This window comes from Salvelinus fontinalis, chromosome 34, assembly GCF_029448725.1.
Source record: "Salvelinus fontinalis isolate EN_2023a chromosome 34, ASM2944872v1, whole genome shotgun sequence".
Lineage (NCBI taxonomy): Eukaryota > Metazoa > Chordata > Actinopteri > Salmoniformes > Salmonidae > Salvelinus > Salvelinus fontinalis.
Genome location: NC_074698.1, coordinates 36,210,603 through 36,236,336, shown reverse-complemented (window position 1 = coordinate 36,236,336; position 25,734 = coordinate 36,210,603). Strand labels below are relative to the sequence as shown.

The following is a 25,734-nucleotide window of genomic DNA, read 5'->3' as shown; positions in this document are numbered from 1 at the left end:
AATGTGACAAAGCTTTTGTAAAAATCTTTTCAGAATTGATTTACAAATATGAATTGCTTGACTTTTTAAAATACCTAATACTTAATATGAATTTAAGCATGAAACATATTATTTTTACATTTTAGATACATTACAACACGTAAGAAATTATTCTCATAAGAATGTGCACAAAATATTTACAGATACCATGACACAGTCTCAGGCAGTGAAATCAATTGAGGTCTCGTTCTCATCATACACGGGATTAACAAAATGCACACCTGACGGCGTCAGGGAGATAGAGTTGGCGGCTTCAGTCCCATAGATACCTGGTACTTCGGGCATCATGGTGGGCTTGTCGAAGATGGGGTTTTCAAAGCCGTGGTCCGTGAAGTCCCCTATCTCCTCCTTGCTTCTCCTTAAGCTGCTCAGAGAAGGGATGGAGATGGTGGGCATGGATGGCATTTTTATGACGCCTCTGCGGAAGAGGACAGCCAGGAGGGGAAGACCAGCGACTACTATCAGGACCCCGAACACGGCTCCCACTACAACTCCTGCGTTGTCCCCTGCCCCGTCACCACTGGTGGCCCCAGAGGAGGCCTGGAACTCAGCCCCGGTTATGCCCAGGTTTGAGCCTTGGGCTTGGACGTCCTTCAATATGTCCCGAGCCAGGGCCTCTGCCACCGCACCAGACTCCCCATCCAGGAGCACGATCTGGATCTCAGAGGCAGCCGCACGTTGGATCACCCCGAGGAAATACTGAGATTTGAGCACCTTGGACATGCCTAGCTGAATGGACTGGTACGAGGGCAGACCAATGAAGAGGTGCTGCAGTCGATTCCGATAAGACTCAAGGTTGAAGCCTGAGGAATACTGGATGGTGACGATGGCACCACACACGTCACAGCAGTGCGCCGTGGGGTACAGTGGCTTCTTACAGCTCATAGGAGCGCATGTCACGGTGCCGCAGATCCTGTTGTGATTCGCAGAGTTCCCACAGTCGCAGCCAGAGGCATCACTGCAGCCAGAAGCCCCGACGCTGGGGGATGAGGTTCCGTGGAACTGCATCCGGCCAGAGTGTGACCCCAGATAATGGGTGAACTCCGAGCTGCTGCTGAACTTCTTCCCCAGAACGGACACACTCTGGACAGGGACGCTGGGCTGGTTGGAGGTGGTGTCCACACGGAAAGAGGAGCCAGCGCGGAACAACACGTTGTCATACTGGCAGGGTACGCTCTCCTCATGTACCGAGAACAGGAAGCGACCTTTCTCCAGGTCGTGTAAAGACTCTGCCGCCTGCCACAGCGCCGGGTCGAACCACTGCAGAGACTCTGCATCTTTGAACTGGGCGGTGACGCCTGCCCCACAACCGGGGTCCCCTCCATTACTGACCGTGAAGCCGCCCCCCGAGGGAAGGATGAACTCTCCGTTCACCGGTAGCCGCATCTCATGGACGGAGTGGACCGTCTCCACATACACAGACACATTCCTCTGAGCCGAGAACTGCACTATGTCGTTACCGCAGGGCACGGACCCTTTTTCCCAGTTGGTCTTGTTTTCATAGTTAGTGTCGGGTATCCACTGCTTGTACAGGGCGTCAGCTGCCCCGAACAGACAGAGACCGAGGAGAAGAAACACGGCTGGTGTTTTTGGCATCCTGAATGCTTGTGACAGAAGTGGATGGACTACGGGGTGACCTTTGTCTCTGACAGTGTGACTGTCACATGAGGGAGTGAGTGCACAGGTTCCCAGATTAGGAAGTTGATGAGCTCTGGTAGACACTCATCTTTACCGGCTGGTCACCAGCTTGGTCAAAGATTAACTGCTGCTGCAGCAATAATGCCCCAAAATAACAGTGTAGATGTCTCTATGAAAGATTTGTGATTTGATTTAGGCCTAAACCTTTTCATAGCCTTTATGCCTAAAAACTGTATGTGAAAACTGCATAGTGCTAAAAAAATTGCATCTAAAGTAAAAGCTGCTATAGTGATGTTTCTTGTGACCAGCAGTGGAATTGAAATTAAAAAAAATGATTGGGAACTCATCAATGTTAAATCTAAACATTATATGTAAAAAAAAAATAAAATAAAAAATAGATTTGTCAAACTCTGTTCCCATGTACTCCCTTGGTTGGACCAGTCATTTAAGGCAGGGTTTCCCAAACTCGGTCCTGGGGCCTGCGTGCACATTTAGGTTTTTGCACTAGCACTACACAGCTGATTAAAATAACCAACTCATCATCAAACGTTATTTATTTAATCAGCTTTGTAGCGCTAGGGCAAAAAACAAAATGTGCACACAGGACCGAGTTTGGGAAACCCTGGGCTGCGTTCAGTATGTTTTTACGTTCAATTGAACAGAAACATTTCTGTACTGAACGACCAGTTGAAAAACAGGGAGGGGTTGTGTGTTGGGAAACACTGTCCGCATGTCCACTGCCCTTTAAATACGTCACTCATTGCTTCAAGCCACATCCACCAAATGGAAGCAAACCTTCATATTTACGGTCATTGGCGCAAACATACCTCAAAGTCTGTTCAAGAACGTTTTTGGGAAACGTATTGTTCAGAACTAACCGTTCTGCAACAATTGAACGCACCTCTGATATAGGGTCGTGTGGGCGCTATACATGTTGGCGGTGGATTATTTTTCTTGGGGGTGAGACGCTTTGCAGATGATCAAGGTGGGTATGAAATGAAACCATTAAAAATTAAAGACCTGAAAATGATCAGTCTAATCACAAGCAGTAAGTTATGTTCAAGTTGAGGTAAAGATATCTCCATTAATATATATTTTTATGAATTAATAAATTAATTTATACAATTAGTGATATCACATTTCACATCACATAGGATTTTCAAATCTCTGGTTCAGATCTTAACAAAGTTGCAATCAGGCAACTTATTCTGCACCCATGAGTGGGGTCCTTCATACAAGCATGTTTGTTTACCTACACGTCATCCGGAAGTGAGTGTCAAAGATGATGAGACTGGTGAGATCTCTTACTATTTTCAAACAAATAAGTTGTTTTATATCTTTAATTATTGATGACACTATGCCTGGTAACGCTTTACTGTTCAAGTTGCTCTCATGGCGTTTTTCTTAGCTAACTTTGTGTTGCCCTACTTCAATGAGCCTTACTAGCTAACTGTTAGCTAGCTTGCTCACTTAACTTCTTGTTCTTTTAGCTAGCTAGCTACGTTTTTATGCAATTATTTGAATAGATAAACCTTTAATGTATTAAACCGAACTATTTAGCTAGAATGCACAAATTACCCCAGAGCCATCTAATTAGTGTGTCCCTCACTGTCATGTCAGTTAGCTACTACTGTACATCTATCTGCTGTACAGTAGTAGCTATCTAAGTAGCGTTAGCCACCTCAAAATGAGCCTTGTTTGACAGCTCATTTCTTTCTTGAAAGGATTCACAGGAGGAAGATGCTCCACTCTTTGGTGACGACGATGATGATGCCCCCACCGCCACCAGACAGAAGAAGTCAGAAATCAAGTGCGTTTTGGAAGTTGATTCACTAATTGATGAGGAGTAACAGAACAAACTGATATTGTCATTTCAACCCGTATCAGCTATTCTGATCGACCAGAACAAGAGATGTTGTTTTGCTGTAAATGTGAACTATTCCTCTCTCTCTCTCTCTCTCGTGTGTGTGTGTGTGTGTGTGTGTGTGTGTGTGTGTGTGTGTGTGTGTGTGTGTGTGTGTGTGTGTGTGTGATCAAAACCTGCTCTTGTTTTAGGCATCCCCTGGCCACGTTTTTCCATCTCTTCTTCCGCACCAGTGCCATCTTAGTCTACCTACTGTGTGAAATCCTGAGCAGTAGTTTCATCGTCTGTATGGTCACCATCATCCTCCTCCTTTCATGTGACTTCTGGACAGTCAAGGTGGGTGGGTTGTCACAGTTTGTGGTACAACTTAATTTAGTCATACCCTTTTCACACTATCGTGTTGGCCTGGATATTTTCTTTTCACATGGCCCTTTCCCACATGTTTCCAGCAATTATGTTGGATGTGTAACCAGGCCAGGCTAGCACAGCTTGACAGAGTAGTGTGAAAAGGGTAAAAGTTGCCTTTTTTTTATAGGTACAGTTGGTGAGTGATCCCATTGTGTTTCTTTCTCAGAATGTGTCTGGCAGGTTGATGGTGGGCCTCAGGTGGTGGAACCAGGTGGATGAGGATGGACAGAGCCACTGGGTGTTTGAGTCCAGACCAGTACGGTTGCAGTATAGTCCATGACTGTATTTGTATTTATTACGGCTCCCCATTAGCTGCTGCCAATGCAGCTTCTACTCTGCCTGGGGTCCAAACACATTAAGGCACTTACATATAAAACAAAAGATAAAACAGTACATCATATAACCACTACATATCTACAATACAAAATGTATAATACCATATTACAATATACGTGTGTGCTAGTACTTGTATGCGTGTGTCTGTACATTTGTGTGTCTCTTCACAGTTCCCACTGTTCCATAAGGTCTATTTTTAGCTATTTTTAAAAGAAAGTCTGATTCTACTGCTTGCATCAGTTACCTGATGTGGAATAGAGTTCCATATAGTCATGGCTCTATGTAGTACTGTGCGCCTCCCATAGTCTGTTCTGGACTTGGGGATTGTGAAGAGACCTCTGGTGGCATGTCTTGTGGGGTATGCATAGGTGTCTGAGCTGTGTGCTAGTAGTTTAAACAGAAAGATCGGTACATTCAGCTTGTCAACACTTCTTACAACAACAAGTAGTGCTGAAGTCAATCTCTCACGCACTTTGAGCCATGAGAGATTTACATGCATATCATTAATGTTAGCTCCCCGTGTACATCCAAGGGCCAGGCATGCTGCCCTGTTCTGAGCCAATTGTAATTTTCCAAAGTCCCTCATTGTGGCACCTGGCCACACTATTGAACAGTAGTCCAGGTGTGACAAAACTAAGGCCTGTAGGAGCTGCCTTGTTGATAGTGTTGTTAAGAAGGCAGAATAGCACTTTATTATGGACAGACTTCTCCCCATCTTAGCTACTGTTGTATCAATATGTTTTGACCATGACAGTTTACAATCCAGGGTTACTGCAAGCAGTTTGGTCACCTCCATTTCCACATTATTCATTACAAGTTTTAGTTGAGGTTTAGGGATTGAGTTGTCCCAAATACAATGCTTTTAATTTTGGAAATATTTAGGACTAAGTTATTCCTTGCCACCCATTCTAAAACTAGCTGCAGCTCTTTGTTATGTGTTGCAGTCATTTCAGTCGCCGTAGTAGCTGACGTGTTGAGTCATCCTCATACATAGACACACTGGCTTTACTCATGTCGTTAGTAAAGATTGAATAAAGTAAGGGGCCTAAACAGCTGCCCTGGGGAATTCCTGATTCTACTTGGATTATGTTGGAGAGGCTTCCATTAAAGAACACCCTCTGTGTTCTGTTAGACAAGTAACTCTTTATCCACAATGTAGCAGGGGGTGTAAAGCCATTACACATACATTTTCCCAGCAGCCGACTATGATCAATAATGTCAAAAGCCGCACTGAAGTCTAACAAAACAGCCCCCACAATCTTTTTATCAATTTCTCTCAGCCAATTTGTTTACTGTAAAATAGCATTGTATCTGGTCAAGAAGGTTACTAAGGGTTGGTAACAGGCTGAGAGGAGTTGTAGTTGTGCCTGTCTATTAGTTTAGTTCATTTATTTATTTGCACCCACAAAATACAAGTGAAAGACAAACAGTGCAGATAAACAACAAGGTGAGTTTGGATATCAAAGAGGGCTTATATGAAAATTGCACCCCCCAAAAGAAACGGTATATAGAAAATCAGACTGTTCAATCAATTAAACAAAGCACAGAGTCTACGACTGAAAGAATTGCAACAATTAAGACTTCTGTAGAACATCATCATGTGCTTCATTTTCCCAACTCTCTGTAGGCAACCAGTAGAAAAGTTCCAACCAACTCTGAATCACAGATCTTCTGGCTGGGTCTGGTTGTGTGTCCAGTCCTCTGGGTCATCTTTGTGTTCAGTACTCTCTTCTCCTTCAAGTTTAAGTGGCTGGTGGGTTCAGTGCCTTTCCTTTCCCCATTTTGAATTTAGACATCTCTAATTTCCCACTGGATAATTAATATGTCAAACCTAGTATGAAGCTAGCTATATGATTTGAACTTAAACAGATACATGCATTGTTTTGAGTTCTCAAAGAAACATAAATAATCACAACGCATTGCATTTTTATGTCATGTCCCCTTGCAGGCAGTGGTGATCATGGGTGTGGCCTTGCAGTGGGCCAACCTGTATGGATATGTGCGATGCAAAGTAGGCGGGAAGACCAACTTGAGGAGCATGGCAACCAACTACCTTGGCAGCCAGTTCTTCAAACGGGTATATAGTTCTTATTTAAAAGCAGATCATATTAGACATTTCAGCTCATAGGTAGCAATTCGGAGGATAATAAACACCAACAAATGTTTTATTTAGACTACAATTGTATTTCCCATTTGAGATCGGGTTCAGTTGCAACATGGACTACTTTTGTCTGTGATAATATAGTTATATGATATTTCTGCCATCTAAACATTCATGTTTGTTTTCTTTATATAGGCAATGGCCAAACAGGGACCCTAGAGGTGGATGTGCAGAGAGAAGAAACATTAGCATTTCTGCTAATGTAATATTTTATGTTATCAAGAGGATCTTGCCTTGTTTTAACTGAGGCATAGGCTACTGTTATTTTTCTTCATTCCTGTTGAACAGGTGGAAGGCATCTCTCTATTCTGAGGGCACAGGGTTGTTTCCTACAGAGTCCTACAAACTATGTAGTATAAAACTAAGATACTACTAGGTTTCTTTGTATGTTTGTTTCATTTGTTTTCCTGCTAAATATTCAAATACAACCTTGTTAATGATTGATAACTGCTGATTGTAATATAAGAAATTTGTAAATATTATATTTACATAAAATGTCTGGGTGAATGAATAAAACGAAAGTGTATGTCAAGTGAGTTGTAATAATATCATGCAAAAAATATCCACACTAAATGCAGCCAAGCCAAGCCAATGGAATTTGTCCTTGGAAGTTTGGCGCAAAGAAGCTGAAGCCACTTCACCAACCGTCAACAACCCTTTTAATCTGTGGTTCAGTTGGCTAACTAATTTACCTGGCAGGGGGTGAACTGTTTTACAAATGCTTGACAATAAAATAGTAAAGTTATACCTAAGAAGAGAATTGTTAACAGAATGACTGCGACAGATGAAACATATTTGTGGAGAGAGAAGATTGAGGAGAAGCTCAAACGGGTAACGTTAGGCTCGCTGGCTAGTTACAGTAGCTAGCGTTAGCAAATCAAGTTATCCATGACCTAGGACTAACGTTAGCAGCTGTAGCTTGCTAGTAACGCCTGGGTTAGGGTGTCAATCAGACCACACAATGGCTAGTGAACACTTCACATGTCTGTCCTAATATTATATGACATTGCTTGCTAGAGTAGTAGACTTACTATTAACGTTTTGACTATTTGTATGATAACTCACTGTAGCCTCATTAAAAGGGACAATAATATTCGCTATAAACTAGCTAGCTACCAATCCGTTTTCTTCTCAAGGATCAAGATCTGCTGACATTCGTTAGCGACAGCCTTAAAAGAAGTGATCAGCTGACTAAAGGCATGGTAAGCTACATCTGAAAGCAAAGAACTTGAATCCTCTTACATAAGCTAGCTAACTGTTGGCTACCTGACTTGTGTCCAACTAATGGTACTGTGTCACAGATATTAATTAAATCAGTGCTTGACTTGTGCAGGAGCTCACTGGAACTGAGTAACGTTACCACACCTCAAATGTGCTACTACTTGAGTTCCTGCACTTCTCACAGAATATTATTAGCTAAAACGTATTGGTGAGTTAATGTATTGAATTGCAAATAAAGTAGAGTTCGAATGCCATGTCTTATTAAGATAGCTTCAGTTCTATGCAAGCTTTAACGTGAGACAGTGTAGCTCAAGATGTGGTGTCCTAGGTGTCCGTTCTCTCATCGTTGGAGGGCCGTTTGGAGCACCTGGAGAACTCGGTCGTTCCCATGCACGAAAGCACACAGAACCTACTGCAGCTGAAGGGGACAATGCAGAAGACATTATTCTACCTGGACGATGCCATCGGCCATTACCAAGCTGTCCGAGACACAGACAAGATCATCATACAGGGGTGAGAGTAGGGAGAACGATGACACACACACACAAGCCCCATATTTGACATCGTATACCCTATTCACAATACTGTGTGGAGTTGGCCTGCACTGGCCTGGTTAGGTAACATTTAGTTGCTGGAATTATACTGGAAAAGGACAATGATCCAAGCCAGCACAGTTTGTTTTGGGAAGCCACGAGAGAGTGAAAAGAGTACTACTGATGTTCTGTTAATTGAGGTTCAGTATGATGTTCTGTTAATAGACGTTCAGTATGATGTTCTGTTAATAGAGGTTCAGTATGATGTTCTGTTAATAGAGGTTCGGTATGATGTTCTGTTAATAGACGTTCGGTATGATGTTCTGTTAATAGAGGTTCAGTATGATGTTCTGTTAATAGAGGTTCAGTATGGGTCAAGGGAGAAGGAGAGGGAGAATAGTCATATTTGTGTCAACTATGTGTGTCAAATACATGACTGATCAACTGATCATTTTAGAATTCAATACGTAATGTTTTTCTGTATGTACATGTGTTTCTTTGCAAAGGCCTACAGGAAGACTTTCTGACTATCTAGCCTGTGTTCACCGACTCAAGAAAGCAGAGGAGTACTTTCAACAGGAAGACCCGGACGGGCCTGAGCTGAATATGCTGGTAACACTGTCTTCATGTATTTCTGTTGCCATCTCTAATTCAATCAAGCCAGGTTCTCTCTGTAGAAGTATGAATACTATCAAACAGTTGGACAAGAGAATAGAGTATGCTTCGCTTCAGTGAAAGGGTGCTCATTAGTCACAAGATGCCTTATTTTACTAGAAGAGATGGTCGCTATTAAATCACTACAGTCATTATCCAATAACTGTTAGATTTAAATCACTATATAGTCACTATCCAATAACTGTTAGATTTAAATCACTAGATAGTCACTATCCGATAACTGTTAGATTTAAATCACTATATAGTCACTATCCGATAACTGTTAGATTTAAATCACTATATAGTCACTATCCAATAACTGTTAGATTTAAATCACTATATAGTCACTATCCAGTAACTGTTAGATTTAAATCACTATATAGTCACTATCCAATAACTGTTAGATTTAAATCACTATATAGTCACTATCCAATAACTGTTAGATTTAAATCACTATATAGACACTATCCAATAACTGTTAGATTTAAATCACTATAGTCACTATCCAATAACTGTTAGATCCTCCGATTTGAACGTACAGCACACACTGAGTATACAGAACATGAACACCTGCTCTGTCCATGACATAGACCGACCAGGTGAATCCAAGTGAAAGCTACGATCCCTTATTGATGGCACTTGTTAAATCCACTTCAATCAGTGTAGATGAAGGGGGGAGGTGACAGGTTAAAGAAGGATTATTAAGCCTTGAGAGAATCAAGACATGGATTGTGTATGTCTGCCATTCAGATGGTAAACGGCAAGAAAAAAATATTTAAGTGCCTTTGAACGGGGTATGGTATTAAACTAAGATCTCTAAACCACGGTTGGGTTCAATTCCAGTCATTTCAGGAAGTCCCCTAAAATTATAATTCCAATTCTCTTCAATGCTTTTCAATGAGGAACATTTGGAATAGGAACTGACATTTGGTTTACTTTCTAATTTGACTGGGTTTGAAATGGAATTGACCCCAACACTGCTCTAAACGTTTTTGCAGAGAGGCCGTTTAGAGAGTGCCAAGTCACAGCTGGAGTCCGAGTTCCAAGGCCTGTTGGGACGCTACAGCAAGCCAGTGCAGACAGTCAAAATCCTGGATGTCCTGGCCAAAAAGTCACTGAATGGGTCTGCAGGCGGAGTGGAGGAGGTACAACTCATACCCCAAACTAGGCTTCAGGACATCATCTCCATCTCCACCTGGCTGATAGGTAAGGTAGTGGTGCTGCCCATCTCCACCTGGCTGATACTGTAGCTAAGGTAGTGGTACTGCCTGTTCACCTGTAGTATGTCTCTGTCACTAACAGGAGGAGGTCCCTACTCTCAGCATTGTTGTCCATGTTGTAAACCAGGGTTGGGGTCAATTCCAGTAAATTCCAGAAGTACACTGAAATTCCAATTCACTTCAATGCTTTTCAGTGAGGAAAATTTGCAATTGGAATTAGTTTTTTTACTTTCTATATGGAATTGATCCCAACCCTGGTGTAAAGTTAAACAACATAATTCAGTGGATTCTTGGGTCGTGTTCTTTAGGGGGAAAAATAACTATTTTGAAACATGTCTAATAAGATGTTGCAAATATGTGTTCTACATTGCTCTCCCCTACTGAACCAAACGCTGATGTTAAAGGCAGAGTGCAGCAAATGCTAATGATGTCAGTGTTAATCCAGGTGAGGATGCTAATGATGTCAGTGTTAATCCAGGTGAGGATGCTAATGATGTCAGTGTTAATCCAGGTGAGGATGCTAATGATGTCAGTGTTAATCCAGGTGAGGATGCTAATGATGTCAGTGTTAATCCAGGTGAGGATGCTAATGATGTCAGTGTTAATCCAGGTGAGGATGCTAATGATGTCAGTGTTAATCCAGGTGAGGATGCTAATGATGTCAGTGTTAATCCAGGTGAGGATGCTAATGATGTCAGTGTTAATCCAGGTGAGGATGCTAATGATGTCAGTGTTAATCCAGGTGAGGATGCTAATGCTGTCAGTGTTAATCCAGGTGAGGATGCTAATGATGTCAGTGTTAATCCAGGTGAGGATGCTAATGATGTCAGTGTTAATCCAGGTGAGGATGCTAATGATGTCAGTGTTAATCCAGGTGAGGATGCTAATGATGTCAGTGTTAATCAAGGTGAGGATGCTAATGATGTCAGTGTTAATCCAGGTGAGGATGCTAATGATGTCAGTGTTAATCCAGGTGAGGATGCTAATGATGTCAGTGTTAATCCAGGTGAGGATGCTAATGATGTCAGTGTTAATCCAGGTGAGGATGCTAATGATGTCAGTGTTAATCCAGGTGAGGATGCTAATGATGTCAGTGTTAATCCAGGTGAGGATGCTAATGATGTCAGTGTTAATCCAGGTGAGGATGCTAATGATGTCAGTGTTAATCCAGGTGAGGATGCTAATGATGTCAGTGTTAATCCAGGTGAGGATGCTAATGATGTCAGTGTTAATCCAGGTGAGGATGCTAATGATGTCAGTGTTAATCCAGGTGAGGATGCTAATGATGTCAGTGTTAATCCAGGTGAGGATGCTAATGATGTCAGTGTTAATCCAGGTGAGGATGCTAATGATGTCAGTGTTAATCCAGGTGAGGATGCTAATGATGTCAGTGTTAATCAAGGTGAGGATGCTAATGATGTCAGTGTTAATCCAGGTGAGGATGCTAATGATGTCAGTGTTAATCCAGGTGAGGATGCTAATGATGTCAGTGTTAATCCAGGTGAGGATGCTAATGATGTCAGTGTTAATCCAGGTGAGGATGCTAATGATGTCAGTGTTAATCAAGGTGAGGATGCTAATGATGTCAGTGTTAATCCAAGTGAGGATGCTAATGATGTCAGTGTTAATCCAGGTGAGGATGCTAATGATGTCAGTGTTAATCCAGGTGAGGATGCTAATGATGTCAGTGTTAATCCAGGTGAGGATGCTAATGATGTCAGTGTTAATCAAGGTGAGGATGCTAATGATGTCAGTGTTAATCAAGGTGAGGATGCTAATGATGTCAGTGTTAATCCAGGTGAGGATGCTAATGATGTCAGTGTTAATCAAGGTGAGGATGCTAATGATGTCAGTGTTAATCCAGGTGAGGATGCTAATGATGTCAGTGTTAATCCAGGTGAGGATGCTAATGATGTCAGTGTTAATCCAGGTGAGGATGCTAATGATGTCAGTGTTAATCCAGGTGAGGATGCTAATGATGTCAGTGTTAATCCAGGTGAGGATGCTAATGATGTCAGTGTTAATCAAGGTGAGGATGCTAATGATGTCAGTGTTAATCCAGGTGAGGATGCTAATGATGTCAGTGTTAATCAAGGTGAGGATGCTAATGATGTCAGTGTTAATCCAGGTGAGGATGCTAATGATGTCAGTGTTAATCAAGGTGAGGATGCTAATGATGTCAGTGTTAATCCAGGTGAGGATGCTAATGATGTCAGTGTTAATCCAGGTGAGGATGCTAATGATGTCAGTGTTAATACAGGTGAGGATGCTAATGATGTCAGTGTTAATCAAGGTGAGGATGCTAATGATGTCAGTGTTAATCCAAGTGAGGATGCTAATGATGTCAGTGTTAATCCAGGTGAGGATGCAGCTCTGACAGCTAAGAGGAGAGTCTCTGCCAGCAAATTCAAAACACGGTCACTGGAAAGAAACCCATCCTACCACTCTCTGGGAAAATTGGAGCCCAGCAGCTTTTTCACCAGGAAGTCCTACTGCTCCAAACTCAAAACACAGTCTCTAGGCAGAAAGCCATCAATAGAAAACAAGCCATCAATGGACTCTCTTGGAAAACTGAAAGCAAACAGCTTGTTCACCAAGATGCTCGGCCTGAAGTCATTTGGTATATTCAAAACGCAGTCCCTGGACAGAAAGCCATCACTAGACAAGAATCCATCACTAGACTCCCTCGGAAAACTGGAATCCAGTAGCTCTTTCACCAAGGTATCCACCTCGAAGCCGTGCAGCAGACTGAATATTCCCCATATTAGGCACCCATCTTTGGAGTCCATCCCATTTCTGCCTAGAGACTCCACCTCCCATACCTTCCCATCCTGCAAACCCAAGCCCCCAGCTTCCACCTCCTACATCCTTCCATACTTCAGACCCAAGCCCAGCTCAGCCTTTGGTAAGTTAAACGCAGCCTAGGTGGCATCTCTTCTATTGAGAGGGTGGAGGCGTATCTGCGTCAATTAGCTTTCTTAAATATACGTAACTGAACTGACGTTTTGGTGAGGGCCAAGACCCTCCCACATGTCCTCTCTGTGGGGTTTCCCTGACCTCTCCCTGCACAATTATCCTTCACTTCATTGTATTATATGTTTGTTGTATCTGTTTCTTTATGTTCTAGGGCTTGTGTATCTGTAACACGGTTTATCTCTGCCACAGCGGACCTAGGATTTGAACCTGCGTCCCAACAGCACAACATAAACACCCTTTTCTCCATTGATCAGTGGTCATGGTAATCAATCGTGCTGTTATTGTTCTCCAGACATCAAGGCCCACTACGCCAAGGTGCGCTCCAATCAGTTGGACTGCTCCATGAAGGGTTTGAAGGACCACAAGAGTAGGAACCTCCTCTGCCCGGTGCTGCAGAGCAAGCGTGTGGATTCTGCCGTCAAGAAGAACAAAAAAACAGGTCATGAAAGTCCACCTTGCACACCACCTTCATGATGGTTATACAGTGCCTTGCAAAAGTATTTATCCCCCTTGGTGTTTTTCAATTTTTTTTGCATTACAACCTGTAATTGAAATAGATTTTTATTTGGATTTAATGTAGTGGACATACACAAAATATTCCAAATTGGTTAAGTGAAATGAAAAAAATGTATTGTTTCAAAAAAATTAAAACTGAAAAGTAGTGCGTGCATATGTATTCACCCCCTTTGCTATAAAGCCACTAAATAATATCTGGTGCAATCAATTACCTTCAGAGGTCACATAATTAGTTAAGTAAAGTCCACCTGTGTGCAATCTAGGTGTCACATGATCTCAGTGTATATATACACCGGTTCAGAAAAGCCCCAGAGTCTGCAACACCACTAAGCAAGGGGCACCACCAAGCAAGCGACACCATGAAGACCAAGGAGCTCTCCAAACAGGTCAGGGACAAAGTTGTGGAGAAGTACAGATCAGGGTTGAGTTATAAAAAAATATCAGAAACTTTGAATATTCCACAGAGCACCATTAAATCCATTATTAAAATTGTTAAAGAATATGGCACCACAACAAACCTGCCAAGAGAGTGCCACCCACCAAAACCCACGGACCAGGCAAGGAGGGCATTAATCAGAGAGGCAACCAAGAGACCAAAGATAACCCTGAAGGAGCTGCAAAGCTCCACAGCGGAGATTGGAGTATCTGTCCATAGGACCACTTTAAGCCGTACACTCCACAGAGCTGGGCTTTACGGAAGAGTGGCCAGAAAAAAAGACATTGCTTAAAGAAAAAAAAATAAGCAAACACGTTTGGTGTTCGCCAAAAGGCATGTGGGAGACTCCCCAAACATATGGAAGAAGGTACTCTGGTCAGATGAGACTAAAATGTAGCTTTTTGGACATCAAGGAAAACGCTATGTCTGGCACAAACCCAACACCTCTCATCACCCCGAGAACACCAACCCCACAGTGAAGCATGGTGGTGGCAGCATCATGCTGTGGGGATGTTTTTCCATCGGCAGGGACTGGGAAACTGGTCAGAATTGAAGGAATGATGGATGGCTCTAAATACAGGGAAATTCTTGAGGGAAACCTGTTTCAGTCTTCCAGAGATTTGACTGGGACGGAGGTTCACCTTCCAGCAGGACAACGACCCTAAGCATACTGCTAAAGCAACACTCAAGTGATTTAAGGGGAAACATTTAAATGTATTGGAATGGCCTCGTCAAAGCCCAGGCCTCAATCCAATTGAGAATCTGTGGTGTGACTTAAAGATTGCTGTAGACCAGCAGAACCCATCCAACTTGAAGGAGCTGGAGCAGTTTTGCCTTGAAGAATGGGAAAAAATCCCAGTGGCTAGATGTGCCAAGCTTATAGAGACATACCCCAAGAGACTTTCAGCTGTAATTGCTGCAAAAGGTGGCTCTACAAAGTATTGACTTTGGGGGGGGTGAATAGTTATTCATGCTCAAGTTTTCAGTTTTTTTGTCTTATTTCTTGTTTGTTTCACAAGAAAACATATTTAGCATCTTCAAAGTGGTAGGCATGTTGTATAAATCAAATGATACAAACTCCCAAAAAATCTATTTTAATTCCAGGTTGTAAGGCAACAAAGTAGGAGAAATGCCAAGGGGGTGAATACTTTTGCAAGCCACTGTAGACACAGTTACAAGGGATGCTTTTCTGTTTGCAAATTTTTTTGTGAACATATTACTAAACATGCCATAGATCCAGGTTTCCCTAAAAAAATGACCCTAGATTTCTTATATCAAAGTTCTTCCTGGTTAAATAAAGGACTCTTTATATCAAGGTACTCCCTGGTTAAATAAAGGTTTCATTAAACTATAGATAGATGATATATAATGTTAATGATATTTCCATGGCATTCACCCTTTCACTCCTGTCTTGTGTCACTAGGGCGGGACAGCATATTAGACAATGAGACCTACATGGCCTGCATCACAGCCTTCTTGTCCCTGGCCAAGAGTGAATACACCATGGTGTCCAAAGTCTTCCCTCTGAACTGCTCCAATACCTTTGAAACTCTCATCCAGGTCAGAAGTGAAGGATATTAAAATATTACAACTTTATTGTCAATGTCTACACAAATGTGGACATTTGCTTTTGGCTATTATAAGGCTTCACAGTGGCCAGATGATACACAAAACAAACATTTAATATGGAGAGCTCTTCATAATGGAGATCATTACAGGTGTATAACCATCATGGTTATATATACACATGGTTCTACATCTTACACTACCGGGGTGATGTGGCTGTAAGGTATCTTGATGATTCTAGTTGAAGTCTTGATGATGATTATAGTTTTAGACCAATGATGTCATTATGTACATGTTATGTACATGTTATGTACATGGTGTGTACATGGTGTTATGTACATGTTATGTACGTGGTGTTATGTACATAATCTGTCACTGCAGCACTTTTGTACTTTGTTTATGAGTTTATTTAATGGTCTTGAGAATGATGTGCTCATGAGGGTGTTTAATGTCTGTTTTTATGTGGTGAAGCCGAAGACAAATGTCCACATTGCGTGGACAATAAAGTTGTTCTAATTTGTAATTGTAATCTTATTTCCTTCAGGTGGCTCTGAACCAGCTGATCCAGAATGGGGAGAACATCGTGTCCTCTGTCAGACGAGCCTGTTCACGTCACGACTACACAGCCCTCGTCACCATGTTACCTGTCCTGGGCCGTCTCCTGGAGGAGGACAAAGAGTTTAACACATTACTAAAGGTGCCATATAATCCTGAGAGGACAGTTTAAAGTTGAGCTTTCTCTCTATTGTTGTGTGCTCAGGGGGGTGTCATGGTCGGCGGGGGTCATGGAGAGGGTCAGTGGCGGTCATGGTCATGGGGGTCAGGGTTGGAGTCTTGGTTGGGGTCAGGAGGTGTCATGGTCAGCGGGGTTGGGGTCAGGGGGTGGTCATGGTTGAGGTCATGCTCAGGGGTGGGGTCAGGGTTGTCATGGTCTGGGGAGTCAGGGTCAGGGGTTGTAATGGTCAGGGGGGGTCAGGGTTGGGGTAAATTCTATTTCAATACCAGTCAATTCAGAAAGTTAACCAAATTCCAATTCCAAACTTTCCTCCTTGAAAAGCATAGAAGAGAATTGGAATTTCAGTGTTCCTGAATTGTCTGGAATTGGGGTCAGTATACTGAGGGAAATCTACAGTCGTGGCCAAAAGTTTTGAGAATGACACAAATATACATTTTCACAAAGTCTGCTGCCTCAGTTTGTATGATGGCAATTTGCATATACTCCAGAATGTTATGAAAAGTGATCAGATGAATTGCAATTAATTGAACTCTTTGCCATGCAAATGAACTGAATCCCCCAAAAACATTTCTACTGCATTTCAGCCCTGCCACAAAAGGACCAGCTGACATCATGTCAGTGATTCTCTTGTTAACACAGGTGTGAGTGTTGACGAGGACAAGGCTGGAGATCACTCTGTCATGCTGATTGAGTTTGAATAACAGACTGGAAGCTTCAAAAGGAGGGTGGTGCTTGGAATCACTGTTCTTCCTCTGTCAGCCATGGTTACATGGAAGGAAACACATGCCGTCATCATTGCTTTGCACAAAAAGGGCTTCACAGGCAAGAATATTGCTGCCAGTAAGATTGCACCTAAATCAACCATTTATCGGATCATCAAGAACTTCAAGGAGAGCGGTTCAATTGTTGTTCAATTGTTTCTTGGGCTTCAGGGCGCCCAAGAAAGTCCAGCAAGTGCCAGGACCGTCTCCTAAAGTTGATTCAGCTGCGGGATCGGGGCACCACCAGGACAGAGCTTGCTCAGGAATGGTAGCAGGCAGGTTTGAGTGCATCTGCACGCACAGTGAGGCAAAGACTTTTGGAGGATGGCCTGGTGTCAAGAAGGGCAGCAAAGAAGCCACTTCTCTCCAGGAAAAACATCAGGGACAGACTGATATTCTGCAAAGGGTATGGGGATTGGACTGCTGAGGACTGAGGTAAAGTCATTTTCTCTGATGAATCCCCTTTCCGATTGTTTGGGGCATCTGGAAAAAAGCTTGTCCGGAGAAGATAAGGTGAGCGCTACCATCAGTCCTGTGTCATGCCAACAGTAAAGCATCCTGAGACCATTCATGTGTGGGGTTGCTTCTCAGCCAAGGGAGTGGGCTCACTCACAATTTTGCCTAAGAACACAGCCATGAATAAAGAATGGTACCAACACATCCTCCAAGAGCGACTTCTCCCAACCATCCAGGAACAGTTTGGTGACGAACAATGCCTTTTCCAGCATGATGGAGCACCTTGCTATAAGGCAAAAGTGATAACTAAGTGGCTCGGGGAACAAAACATCAATATTTTGGGTCTATGGCCAGGAAACTCCCCAGACCTTAATTCCATTGAGAAGTTGTGGTCAATCCTCAAGAGACGGGTGGACAAACAAAAACCTACAAATTCCAAGCATTGATTATGCAAGAATTGGCTGCCATCAGTCAGGATGTGGCCCAGAAGTTAATTGACAGCATGCCTGGGCGGATTGCAAATATTGACTCTTTGCATCAACTTCATGTAATTGTCAATAAAAGCCTTTGACACTTATGAAATGCTTGTAATTATACTTCAGTATTCCATAGTAACATCTGACAAAAATAACTAAAGACACTGAGGCAGCAGACTTTGTGAAAATGAATATTTGTGTCATTCTCAAAACTTTTGGCCACGACTGTATTATTATGGCTGACTGTGTGATGTCATGTATCATATTCCCTGTCAGTGCACAACAAGCGGCACCTTGGCCAAGCTTTCCAAACTCGTTACATCTATGAAGACCCTGGCAGCCAGAGCACTGAAGGATTTTTCTGCTCACGTCAAGGTACGACATTCTAACCACTCAAAGATTGTTTTAGTTGGAAGGACTTTGAAATATAAAGTATTTCATCATCCAGCAAGGAAACCTCAGGAAACCTGACTGGATCGTTGTAATAATATTATTTCATCAGACAGTCGGCTGAGTTTCCCAAAAGCTTCATAGCACTGAGATTTTTTGGGGCGTGATTGCATACATTCCTATAATGTAAAATGATCTGGAAGCTTTGAGAAACTCAACCCCAAATTGTAATTTTCCCCTTTCTCTCACAGAGCAACCCTGATAGGGAGAGTATGTCCAAGGATGGAACGGTTCATGAATTCAACAGCAATGTAAAAACTCTCTTTTCTGATGTTTCATGTCCATCAGTTTCCATTCAATGAAGTGAATCTGTAATGCTGATGTGCTTACTGAGGAAAGACAAGGGTGTTTTGTTCCAGAGGGGGTTTGTTTCCTTATATTGTTGTATCATGGGATACTAGACGGAAGACACATGTCTGTTTCTCACTAAATATAGAATAAAGTATATTTTATTTTTTATCCCATTTGAACTGACCTAACTAAAGATGTCTAATATGTTAATTGTTCTCTTACTGTCTCCAGACAATTCTATTCCTGCAGCAGTTGCTGTCCTTTGCAGATGTTGTTCGGTCCATCCTTTATCCTCATGATGTAGACAGTGACACAGTAACTATGGAGGTGTCCAGTAGTGTTCAGGTGGACGTTCAACATGACACTGGTACGGAGTCTTTCTCTTTGTTTATTAGATCGAGTTTTCGGTTACAAAACTGGATGGTTATTAGATGGTTGGTTTTTCCTCATTGAGATAAGATGTGTAGATATAGAATAGTTTTGTTCACCAGATGCAGATGAATCAGAAGAACAGCCATCAGACAGTCAGGAGTCCAAGGGGAATGACAATCAGAGAGCACTGAGTCCTTATGTCTGTGAGTGTTCAACATGGCTGTGTCTAATATCCAGAATGACACCTTTGACAAGGGCAAGACGCTGAACCGTTGGGTCTTAAGGCGTCCGCATGCTTCAGTTCAGCTGGCGGCTAGCCAAAGTCGAGTGGGCTCGCATACCTTCGCTTAAAAATGAGAAAAAAGTGGCAGTAGTATGGTTTGTCCATTTTGAGACACCGTAGCCAGTTTACACTTCCCCAAAATAATCAAATAAAATTTTATTGGTCACATACACATGGTTAGCAGATGTTAATGCGAATGTAGCGTAATGCTTGTGCTTCTAGTTCTGACAGTGCAGTAATATCTAACAAGTAATCTAACAAATTCACAACAACTACCTTATACACACAAATGTAAAGGGATGAATAAGAATATGTACATATAAATATATGGATGAGCGATGGCGTGCGGCATAGGCAAGATGCAGTAGATGGTATAGAATACAGTATATACATAGGAGATGAGTAATGTAGGACATGTAGACATTGTTAAAGTGGAATTATCTAAAGTGACTAGTGATACCTTTATTAAATCCATTTATTACATTTATTAAAGTGGCAAGAGATTTGAGTCTGTATGTTGGCAGCAGCCACTTTATGTTAGTGATGGCTGTTTAACAGTCTGATGGCCTTGAGATAGAAGCTGTTTTTCAGTCTCTCGGTCCCAGCTTTGATGCACCTGTACTGACCTCACCTTCTGGATGATAGCGGGGTGAACAGGCAGTGGCTCGAGTGGTTGTTGTCCTTGATGATCTTTTTTGGCCGTCCTGTGACATCGGGTGGTGTAGGTGTCCTGGAGGGCAGGTAGTTTGCCTTCGGTGATGCGTTGTGCAGACCACACCACCCTCTGGAGAGCCTTACGGTTGTGGGCGGAGCAGTTTCCGTACCAGGCGATGATACTGCCCGACAGGATGCTCTTGATTGTGCATCTGTAAAAGTTTTAGGTGACAAACCAAATTTCTAGTCAGAATTAATCTAAGATAGCTCAAGAATTCTGTCATTAATTTGCACGTTTTTGCAGAGATCTTAGTTGCGCAACTTTACATCTAACTAAGATGTTTGGTGCAGTGTTTCTCAATGAAAGAATATGCATAAAAACGAGTCGTCTCTCATTGAATGACAACAAAGACTTTACTGAAGAATCCCTACTGTTGACCAATCACCGCCGAAGGGGCGTAGACTTCAGCTACTGACTTCAGCCTGCCTCAAGAAAAAATTGTGTGTGCCCGAACAACTGAAAAAAACCTTACCTAAGTACAAAACGAAGAAAAACGTCACAAAATGTTGTCATAATATATGCATAAACTCTTCCGAACTGTTTCGGCTGGGAAGCATGCAGACGCCTTTAAGCTAAGGCAATATGCTGGCTTCTGGCTTTTGGCACCAAAGAAAGTAAATTTGATACTGGAGGTCCCATACTGGCAAAAAATGTAATCTCCTTTCACCCCTGATTGTGAGTCAGAATCAGCCACAGGTGGTGTTTAGTTCAAGTGCCTTGACTGCTCCCATGTGGTGGCTATGTGGTTTTACATGAGGAACCTTGACTGCCCCCATGTGGTGGCTTTGTGGTTTTACATGATGTTTATGATTTCCCTTCTCCAGGTAAGGTGCTGGAGCATCTCCAGTACAACCTACAGAGTAAGGCCAAGGTGTACGAGGACCACGCTCTCGGGGCCATCTTCCTCCTCAACAACTACAACTACATCCTCAAGTCAATGAAGAAGTAGGCCCTCTCTTTGTACATTTCCAAAGTGTGTGTTAGCTGTAATACACAGTGTGGATGAACCGTTGCTTGAGTCTGGCATTAGGGCCTTGCACATTAATGAAGAGGGCATTGTGGAAAAATTCTTACACAGGTACACTCGAAGTGAATCTTAAATGAACCATTGTTTATTGTCAGCGCGCTGAAGAGGTTCCAACCAACTCAATGCACCATAGAACACATGTCAATCAGGAGCTCTGCTGGGGCAGTCCCAGTAGTTGTCTTATATACGACTATACACAGGCAAGTTATATTTGCATGATTTAGCATAATTCATTAATCATTACCGTCTTGTTTCATTCATGTGACCGGTCAATACTGTTTCATAACATGTGATTGACCAATACTGTTTCATAACATGTGACAGACCAACACCTCACGAGGCTTCTTTCTCTCTAAGCTGAGCTTGAAACTGACCTTGAAACTGAGATATTTTTTGTTTGTTCTCAAAACACGGTCGTTTGTTCTCAAAACACGATCTGGGCGTACTGCCAAATTGCAGCTACTGATAGGTGATTTGGACAGTCAGCCACTTGCATGAACACAGAAATTAGTTATAAGAAAAGCACAAACATTAATATTCCCATTACAAGGGTCATGTTCATTAGGCAACGAATAGAAGAAAACAGTCAAACAGGGAGGGGAGGGACCATCTGGACTTAAGAAATGAGAAACGCACATTTTATTTTTCAGTTACAAAACATTTTAAAACTTTCTGTGGCGTGCCCTAATGAATACGAACCTGGTCATGCAGTTTACCAGAACGCGTTCCAGAACAGTCCGGAACTATAATAAATCTTTATTTGAGACATTAGAGATCCCTAAGGTTGAGATATTAACTAGGCCTACACAACATAATGATCACTCAAAGTGACCTACATTTTGACTTTCCATGTACTTTAGTTCAGTGTTGTAAGTGAATTTGTCACAGCTCAGAGGGGTTATGACAGGGACATCTACCTGCAGGTCATCTCTGTTTGAAGTGGTTAAAACCAGCGGCAGGGATCCGGAGGTTGAGTACGGGGAACTGATTGAGCAACAGAAGCAGGCGTACCAGCACAGGTGAGGGACCAGGAATCCAGAGGAGGAAGAAGGGAGTGATGGAATCTAACATTGTCTAACATTAGTCCTGATCATTATGTATTATTAGAAGAGACTAGCTGCCTCCTGCTAGCCTGAAATCCACAGCCTTTTCTGCTAACATTCCACTCTTTGTACTCCCTGTCATTGCTAAAACATGTTTTGCATGACAAGGAGTGGAATGATGACAGGAACAGATTGGTAACCAGGTTAGCATACTGCCCTTATGGCCGGGGAATCATTGTAAATCATTAAATGCAACTTCCTCTTCAAAATGATATTCACCTGTTCAGTTTTTCGGTCTCTGGATATGCTGCTAATATTGTCAACTCTGTAATATTTTAAAAACACCCTATTTCCTGTGAGATCCTGGCACTTGCTATCCCTTGGAATTCTAATGTTTTGAATCAAATTCCCCCCTCTCCGGTGTGAGTTGACTAATCTACCAGCTCATGTTTGTTAACTAGGTTTACAATATTATAATATAGATTTTACGGTGGTCATACATGCTCATGACAAGTGTTATGCATTGTAACTGCATCAAAATGCATTGTAACTGCATCAAAATGCATTGTAACTGCATCATAATGCATTATAACTGCATCAAAATGCATGATCCCGGCATTATAACTGCATCATAATGCATGATACCTGCAGGCTTTAAGTGAAGCGTTACCATTACTTCACACGGGGACAATGCTACGTTAAATCAAGTATCTTATGCTACAACTCAAATACAATTGTATTTGTTACATGCTTCGTAAACAACAGGTGTAGACGAACAGTGAAATGTTTGCTTGCGGGACCATCCCAACACTGCTGAGAGAAATAATACGAAAATAATAACACGAGGAATAAATCCACAATGAGTAACGATAACTTGGCTGTATATACGGAGTACCAGTACCAAGTCGATGTGCAGGGGTACGATGTAATTGAGGTAGAGAATAAACAGTAACAGCAGTGTATTCCATAAGTCAAAAGAGTTCATGCAAAAAGTGCCAATGGAGATAGTCCTTGTACCTATTGGTTAACTATTTAGCAGTCTTATGGCTTGGGGGGTAAAGCTGTTCAGGCTTGTTGGTTCCAGACTTGTGGGCAGTCCAATTAATGATTATGCTACTGAACATGACTGATCTGTGCAGTGAATGTGTGCTGCTTGTGTGTTGCAGTTGGTTGAAGGTGACCGAGTGCCTGACTGAAAAGAATCTGCCCACCTTTAAGCCAGGTGACAAGGTGAGGGTAGATGTTTTGATACTGTATATTCAATTAAAAAGGATATTTCTCAAATTACACTATCTACCTTTAAGTGGATTTGCTTGTTGTTTTATTCAAACCTAATCGCACCTTTTCTATTCTTCATATGTCATCACCATCGGGCTTCAGTTGAAAGAAAAAGACTGTCAGGTGATTAAAGACAAGTTCAAGGTAAGGCAAGGAGGCCAGATTCCTCCATGTACCTAAAGGATCAGTTTCAGTACTAGTGATGGGGGGTGGTGGGGGGGGGGGGGTTGATACAGATACATATCGAGATATTATCTTTGACGATATATTGTATCGTTTTGACAATATTGCAATATTATATTTGTGCTAGTTGGCTGTACCTGCACCAAAACTCCAGTATTTTTCCTTCATAGCTTGTTCTCCATCTTCATTTTAAATAAGGCGCCAATTTATTAGGGAAACAATTTGTCAGCACTTTTTTATTTCCATGACTGATCAAAACTAGTTTTCTCATGTCTCTCTCTCGTCTCTCTGCAGCAGATATATGGTGAGAAATATGTTTGGAACATCGAATCGCAATAAAATCACAGTATCGAATTGCAATACATATAGAATCATGAGAATCACAATACATATAGAATCATGAGAATCACAATACAAATAGAATCATGAGAATCACAATACATATAGAATCACGAGAATCACAATACAAATAGAATCATGAGGATCACAATACATTGAGAATTGTAATACATAACAATTGGCATCTAAATATCGTGATAATATGGTATCGTGAGGTCCCTGGCAATTTCCAGCCCTAGTCAGTACCATCTCTACACAACAACCCTTATTCATACTCACAAACAGAATGATCACAAACGTCTAAACCTAACATGTCAGCTTATTTTATATTTTTTTAGATGTTATATATTTTATGACTGCTGCAAGATGAATTGCCTCTTTGAGGACATTCAAGTTTTCTGAATCTGAATGTCAGCTTAGGGCTCGTATTTATGGGGAACCGTTTGTAACATGCTATATTTATGGACACCAAAGATTGTATGTTAGCATTTTCTGTTACAAAACAGTGCCCCCATATGTGATAACATGATGGTTCAAAAACTTTTTCTATGACCTTTGACCTCATGTCGTCCAGAGCTTCAACGAGGGCCTGGAGGAACTGTATAAGGCTCAGAAGGCGTGGGCCATCCCAGACAGAGAGCAGCGCCAGGCCATCTGTCAGGCCCAGAGAGAGATGGTGTCCAAGGCCTACACAGCCTTTCTGCTGAGGGGAGTCATGGCATATCACATAGCTTATTACTGGAGACTGCTGCTGAATTCAGAATCAACCCCTATTCCCTCGCCCTTACTCCCTATACCCTATTCCCTAGCCCTTATTCCCCATCCCATACTCCCTAGCCCTTACTCACTATTCCCTAGCTTTTACTCTCTAGCCCCTATTCTCAAGCCCCTACTCCCTAGCCCTTACTCCATATTCACTAGACCCTATTCACCAGACCCTATTCCCTAGCCCCTACCACTCATGTAGATCTGAGCGGATTGGATGGATACAAGCATTATCGTAATACCTTCATCTTGCCTTCTGATTGGCCTAGTGAAAATGTTGTCATATTGCTTCTACCTATCCAATCCTCTTAGATCTGCTAGGGAATAGGGGGTCAATTTGGAATTCAGCACACAGGTGGTTGAATAACTGATGCTTTTCAAATACTGTAGGTGAAACTGGGATGTACCATGTATGTTTGGTCTCTATGTACAAGACATATTTTTTTTATTCAGCACTGTTCAATAGTGATGTGCAGTAAGAATGTCATACAGAACGCTGGTACAGGGATATTCCTTTATTATGGTCCTTTACCTGTACTTTACACAGATGTGACCATGCTGATTTCTCCAAACACCCTGAGAGATACCACAAATACAGCCCAGCGCAGGTGGAGGAGATGATCGTGAAACTATTTGATATCTCAGCCTGAGGTTGAGAACCTGCTTAGATAGGAGATAATATAAGGCCTTCACACTGCCTCTATAGGAAATAACACACTGTTGATTTGTTTCCACACTACTAATACTACAGCTACAGTCCACTGTCCATGTATTCATTAGAGTTCTAGGGCTCTATTCTGGGGGATTATAGCACTACAGTCCCTGTTACATTTATTCATTAGAGTCCTAATTGCTAAATGTATTATTCCACATGACTGGCTAGTTCTAAACATGTTTAAATAAATATTGTTAAAGCTCTACTTAAGAATAAACACATCTATTTATTTTACCCAGAAACTCAAAACAACTAGCTTTTTGTTAGTGCTCGCAA

General features: G+C 42.0%; 3 protein-coding genes across 3 annotated transcripts; 2 read left to right on the top strand and 1 right to left on the bottom strand.

The window, feature by feature from the left end:
• Positions 1–198: 198 nt before the first annotated feature.
• LOC129833993 (protein amnionless-like) lies at positions 199–1,635 on the bottom strand. The gene has a single exon (XM_055898810.1). It carries the CDS (start codon positions 1,633–1,635, stop codon positions 199–201), a length of 1,437 nt encoding a protein of 478 aa, XP_055754785.1.
• Positions 1,636–2,564: 929 nt separating this feature from the next.
• On the top strand, positions 2,565–6,978 carry LOC129834021 (Golgi apparatus membrane protein TVP23 homolog B-like). The gene is made up of 8 exons (XM_055898845.1): positions 2,565–2,662; positions 2,854–2,971; positions 3,402–3,487; positions 3,733–3,877; positions 4,116–4,205; positions 5,913–6,038; positions 6,234–6,362; positions 6,582–6,978. The coding sequence occupies exons 2-8, from the start codon at positions 2,960–2,962 to the stop codon at positions 6,603–6,605; spliced, it is 612 nt and encodes a 203-aa protein (XP_055754820.1). The 5' UTR covers positions 2,565–2,662; positions 2,854–2,959; the 3' UTR covers positions 6,606–6,978.
• A 239-nt stretch (positions 6,979–7,217) lies between these two features.
• On the top strand, positions 7,218–25,663 carry LOC129832796 (exocyst complex component 7-like). Its single transcript, XM_055896797.1, has 18 exons — positions 7,218–7,277; positions 7,996–8,180; positions 8,707–8,812; positions 9,853–10,060; positions 12,434–12,979; positions 13,343–13,489; positions 15,426–15,562; positions 16,113–16,265; positions 18,274–18,372; positions 18,639–18,698; positions 18,970–19,105; positions 19,230–19,313; positions 20,933–21,053; positions 22,059–22,154; positions 23,345–23,408; positions 23,559–23,600; positions 24,553–24,686; positions 25,291–25,663. The coding sequence occupies exons 1-18, from the start codon at positions 7,218–7,220 to the stop codon at positions 25,391–25,393; spliced, it is 2,481 nt and encodes an 826-aa protein (XP_055752772.1). The 3' UTR covers positions 25,394–25,663.
• The last annotated feature ends 71 nt before the right edge of the window (positions 25,664–25,734 follow it).

What these genes read in the sequence shown, in the direction of transcription:
- LOC129833993 (XM_055898810.1), bottom strand. Translation starts at nt 1,635, where the DNA reads ATGCCAAAAACACCAGCCGTGTTTCTTCTCCTCGGTCTCTGTCTGTTC.
- LOC129832796 (XM_055896797.1), top strand. Translation starts at nt 7,218, where the DNA reads ATGACTGCGACAGATGAAACATATTTGTGGAGAGAGAAGATTGAGGAG. An exon ending in GGCCTGAGCTGAATATGCTG is followed by an intron (nt 8,813 to 9,852) that starts GTAACACTGTCT and finishes ACGTTTTTGCAG; the next exon opens with AGAGGCCGTTTAGAGAGTGC. An exon ending in CCTTTAAGCCAGGTGACAAG is followed by an intron (nt 23,409 to 23,558) that starts GTGAGGGTAGAT and finishes ATCGGGCTTCAG; the next exon opens with TTGAAAGAAAAAGACTGTCA.
- LOC129834021 (XM_055898845.1), top strand. An exon ending in GTGACTTCTGGACAGTCAAG is followed by an intron (nt 3,878 to 4,115) that starts GTGGGTGGGTTG and finishes TTTCTTTCTCAG; the next exon opens with AATGTGTCTGGCAGGTTGAT. An exon ending in CCTTCAAGTTTAAGTGGCTG is followed by an intron (nt 6,039 to 6,233) that starts GTGGGTTCAGTG and finishes GTCCCCTTGCAG; the next exon opens with GCAGTGGTGATCATGGGTGT.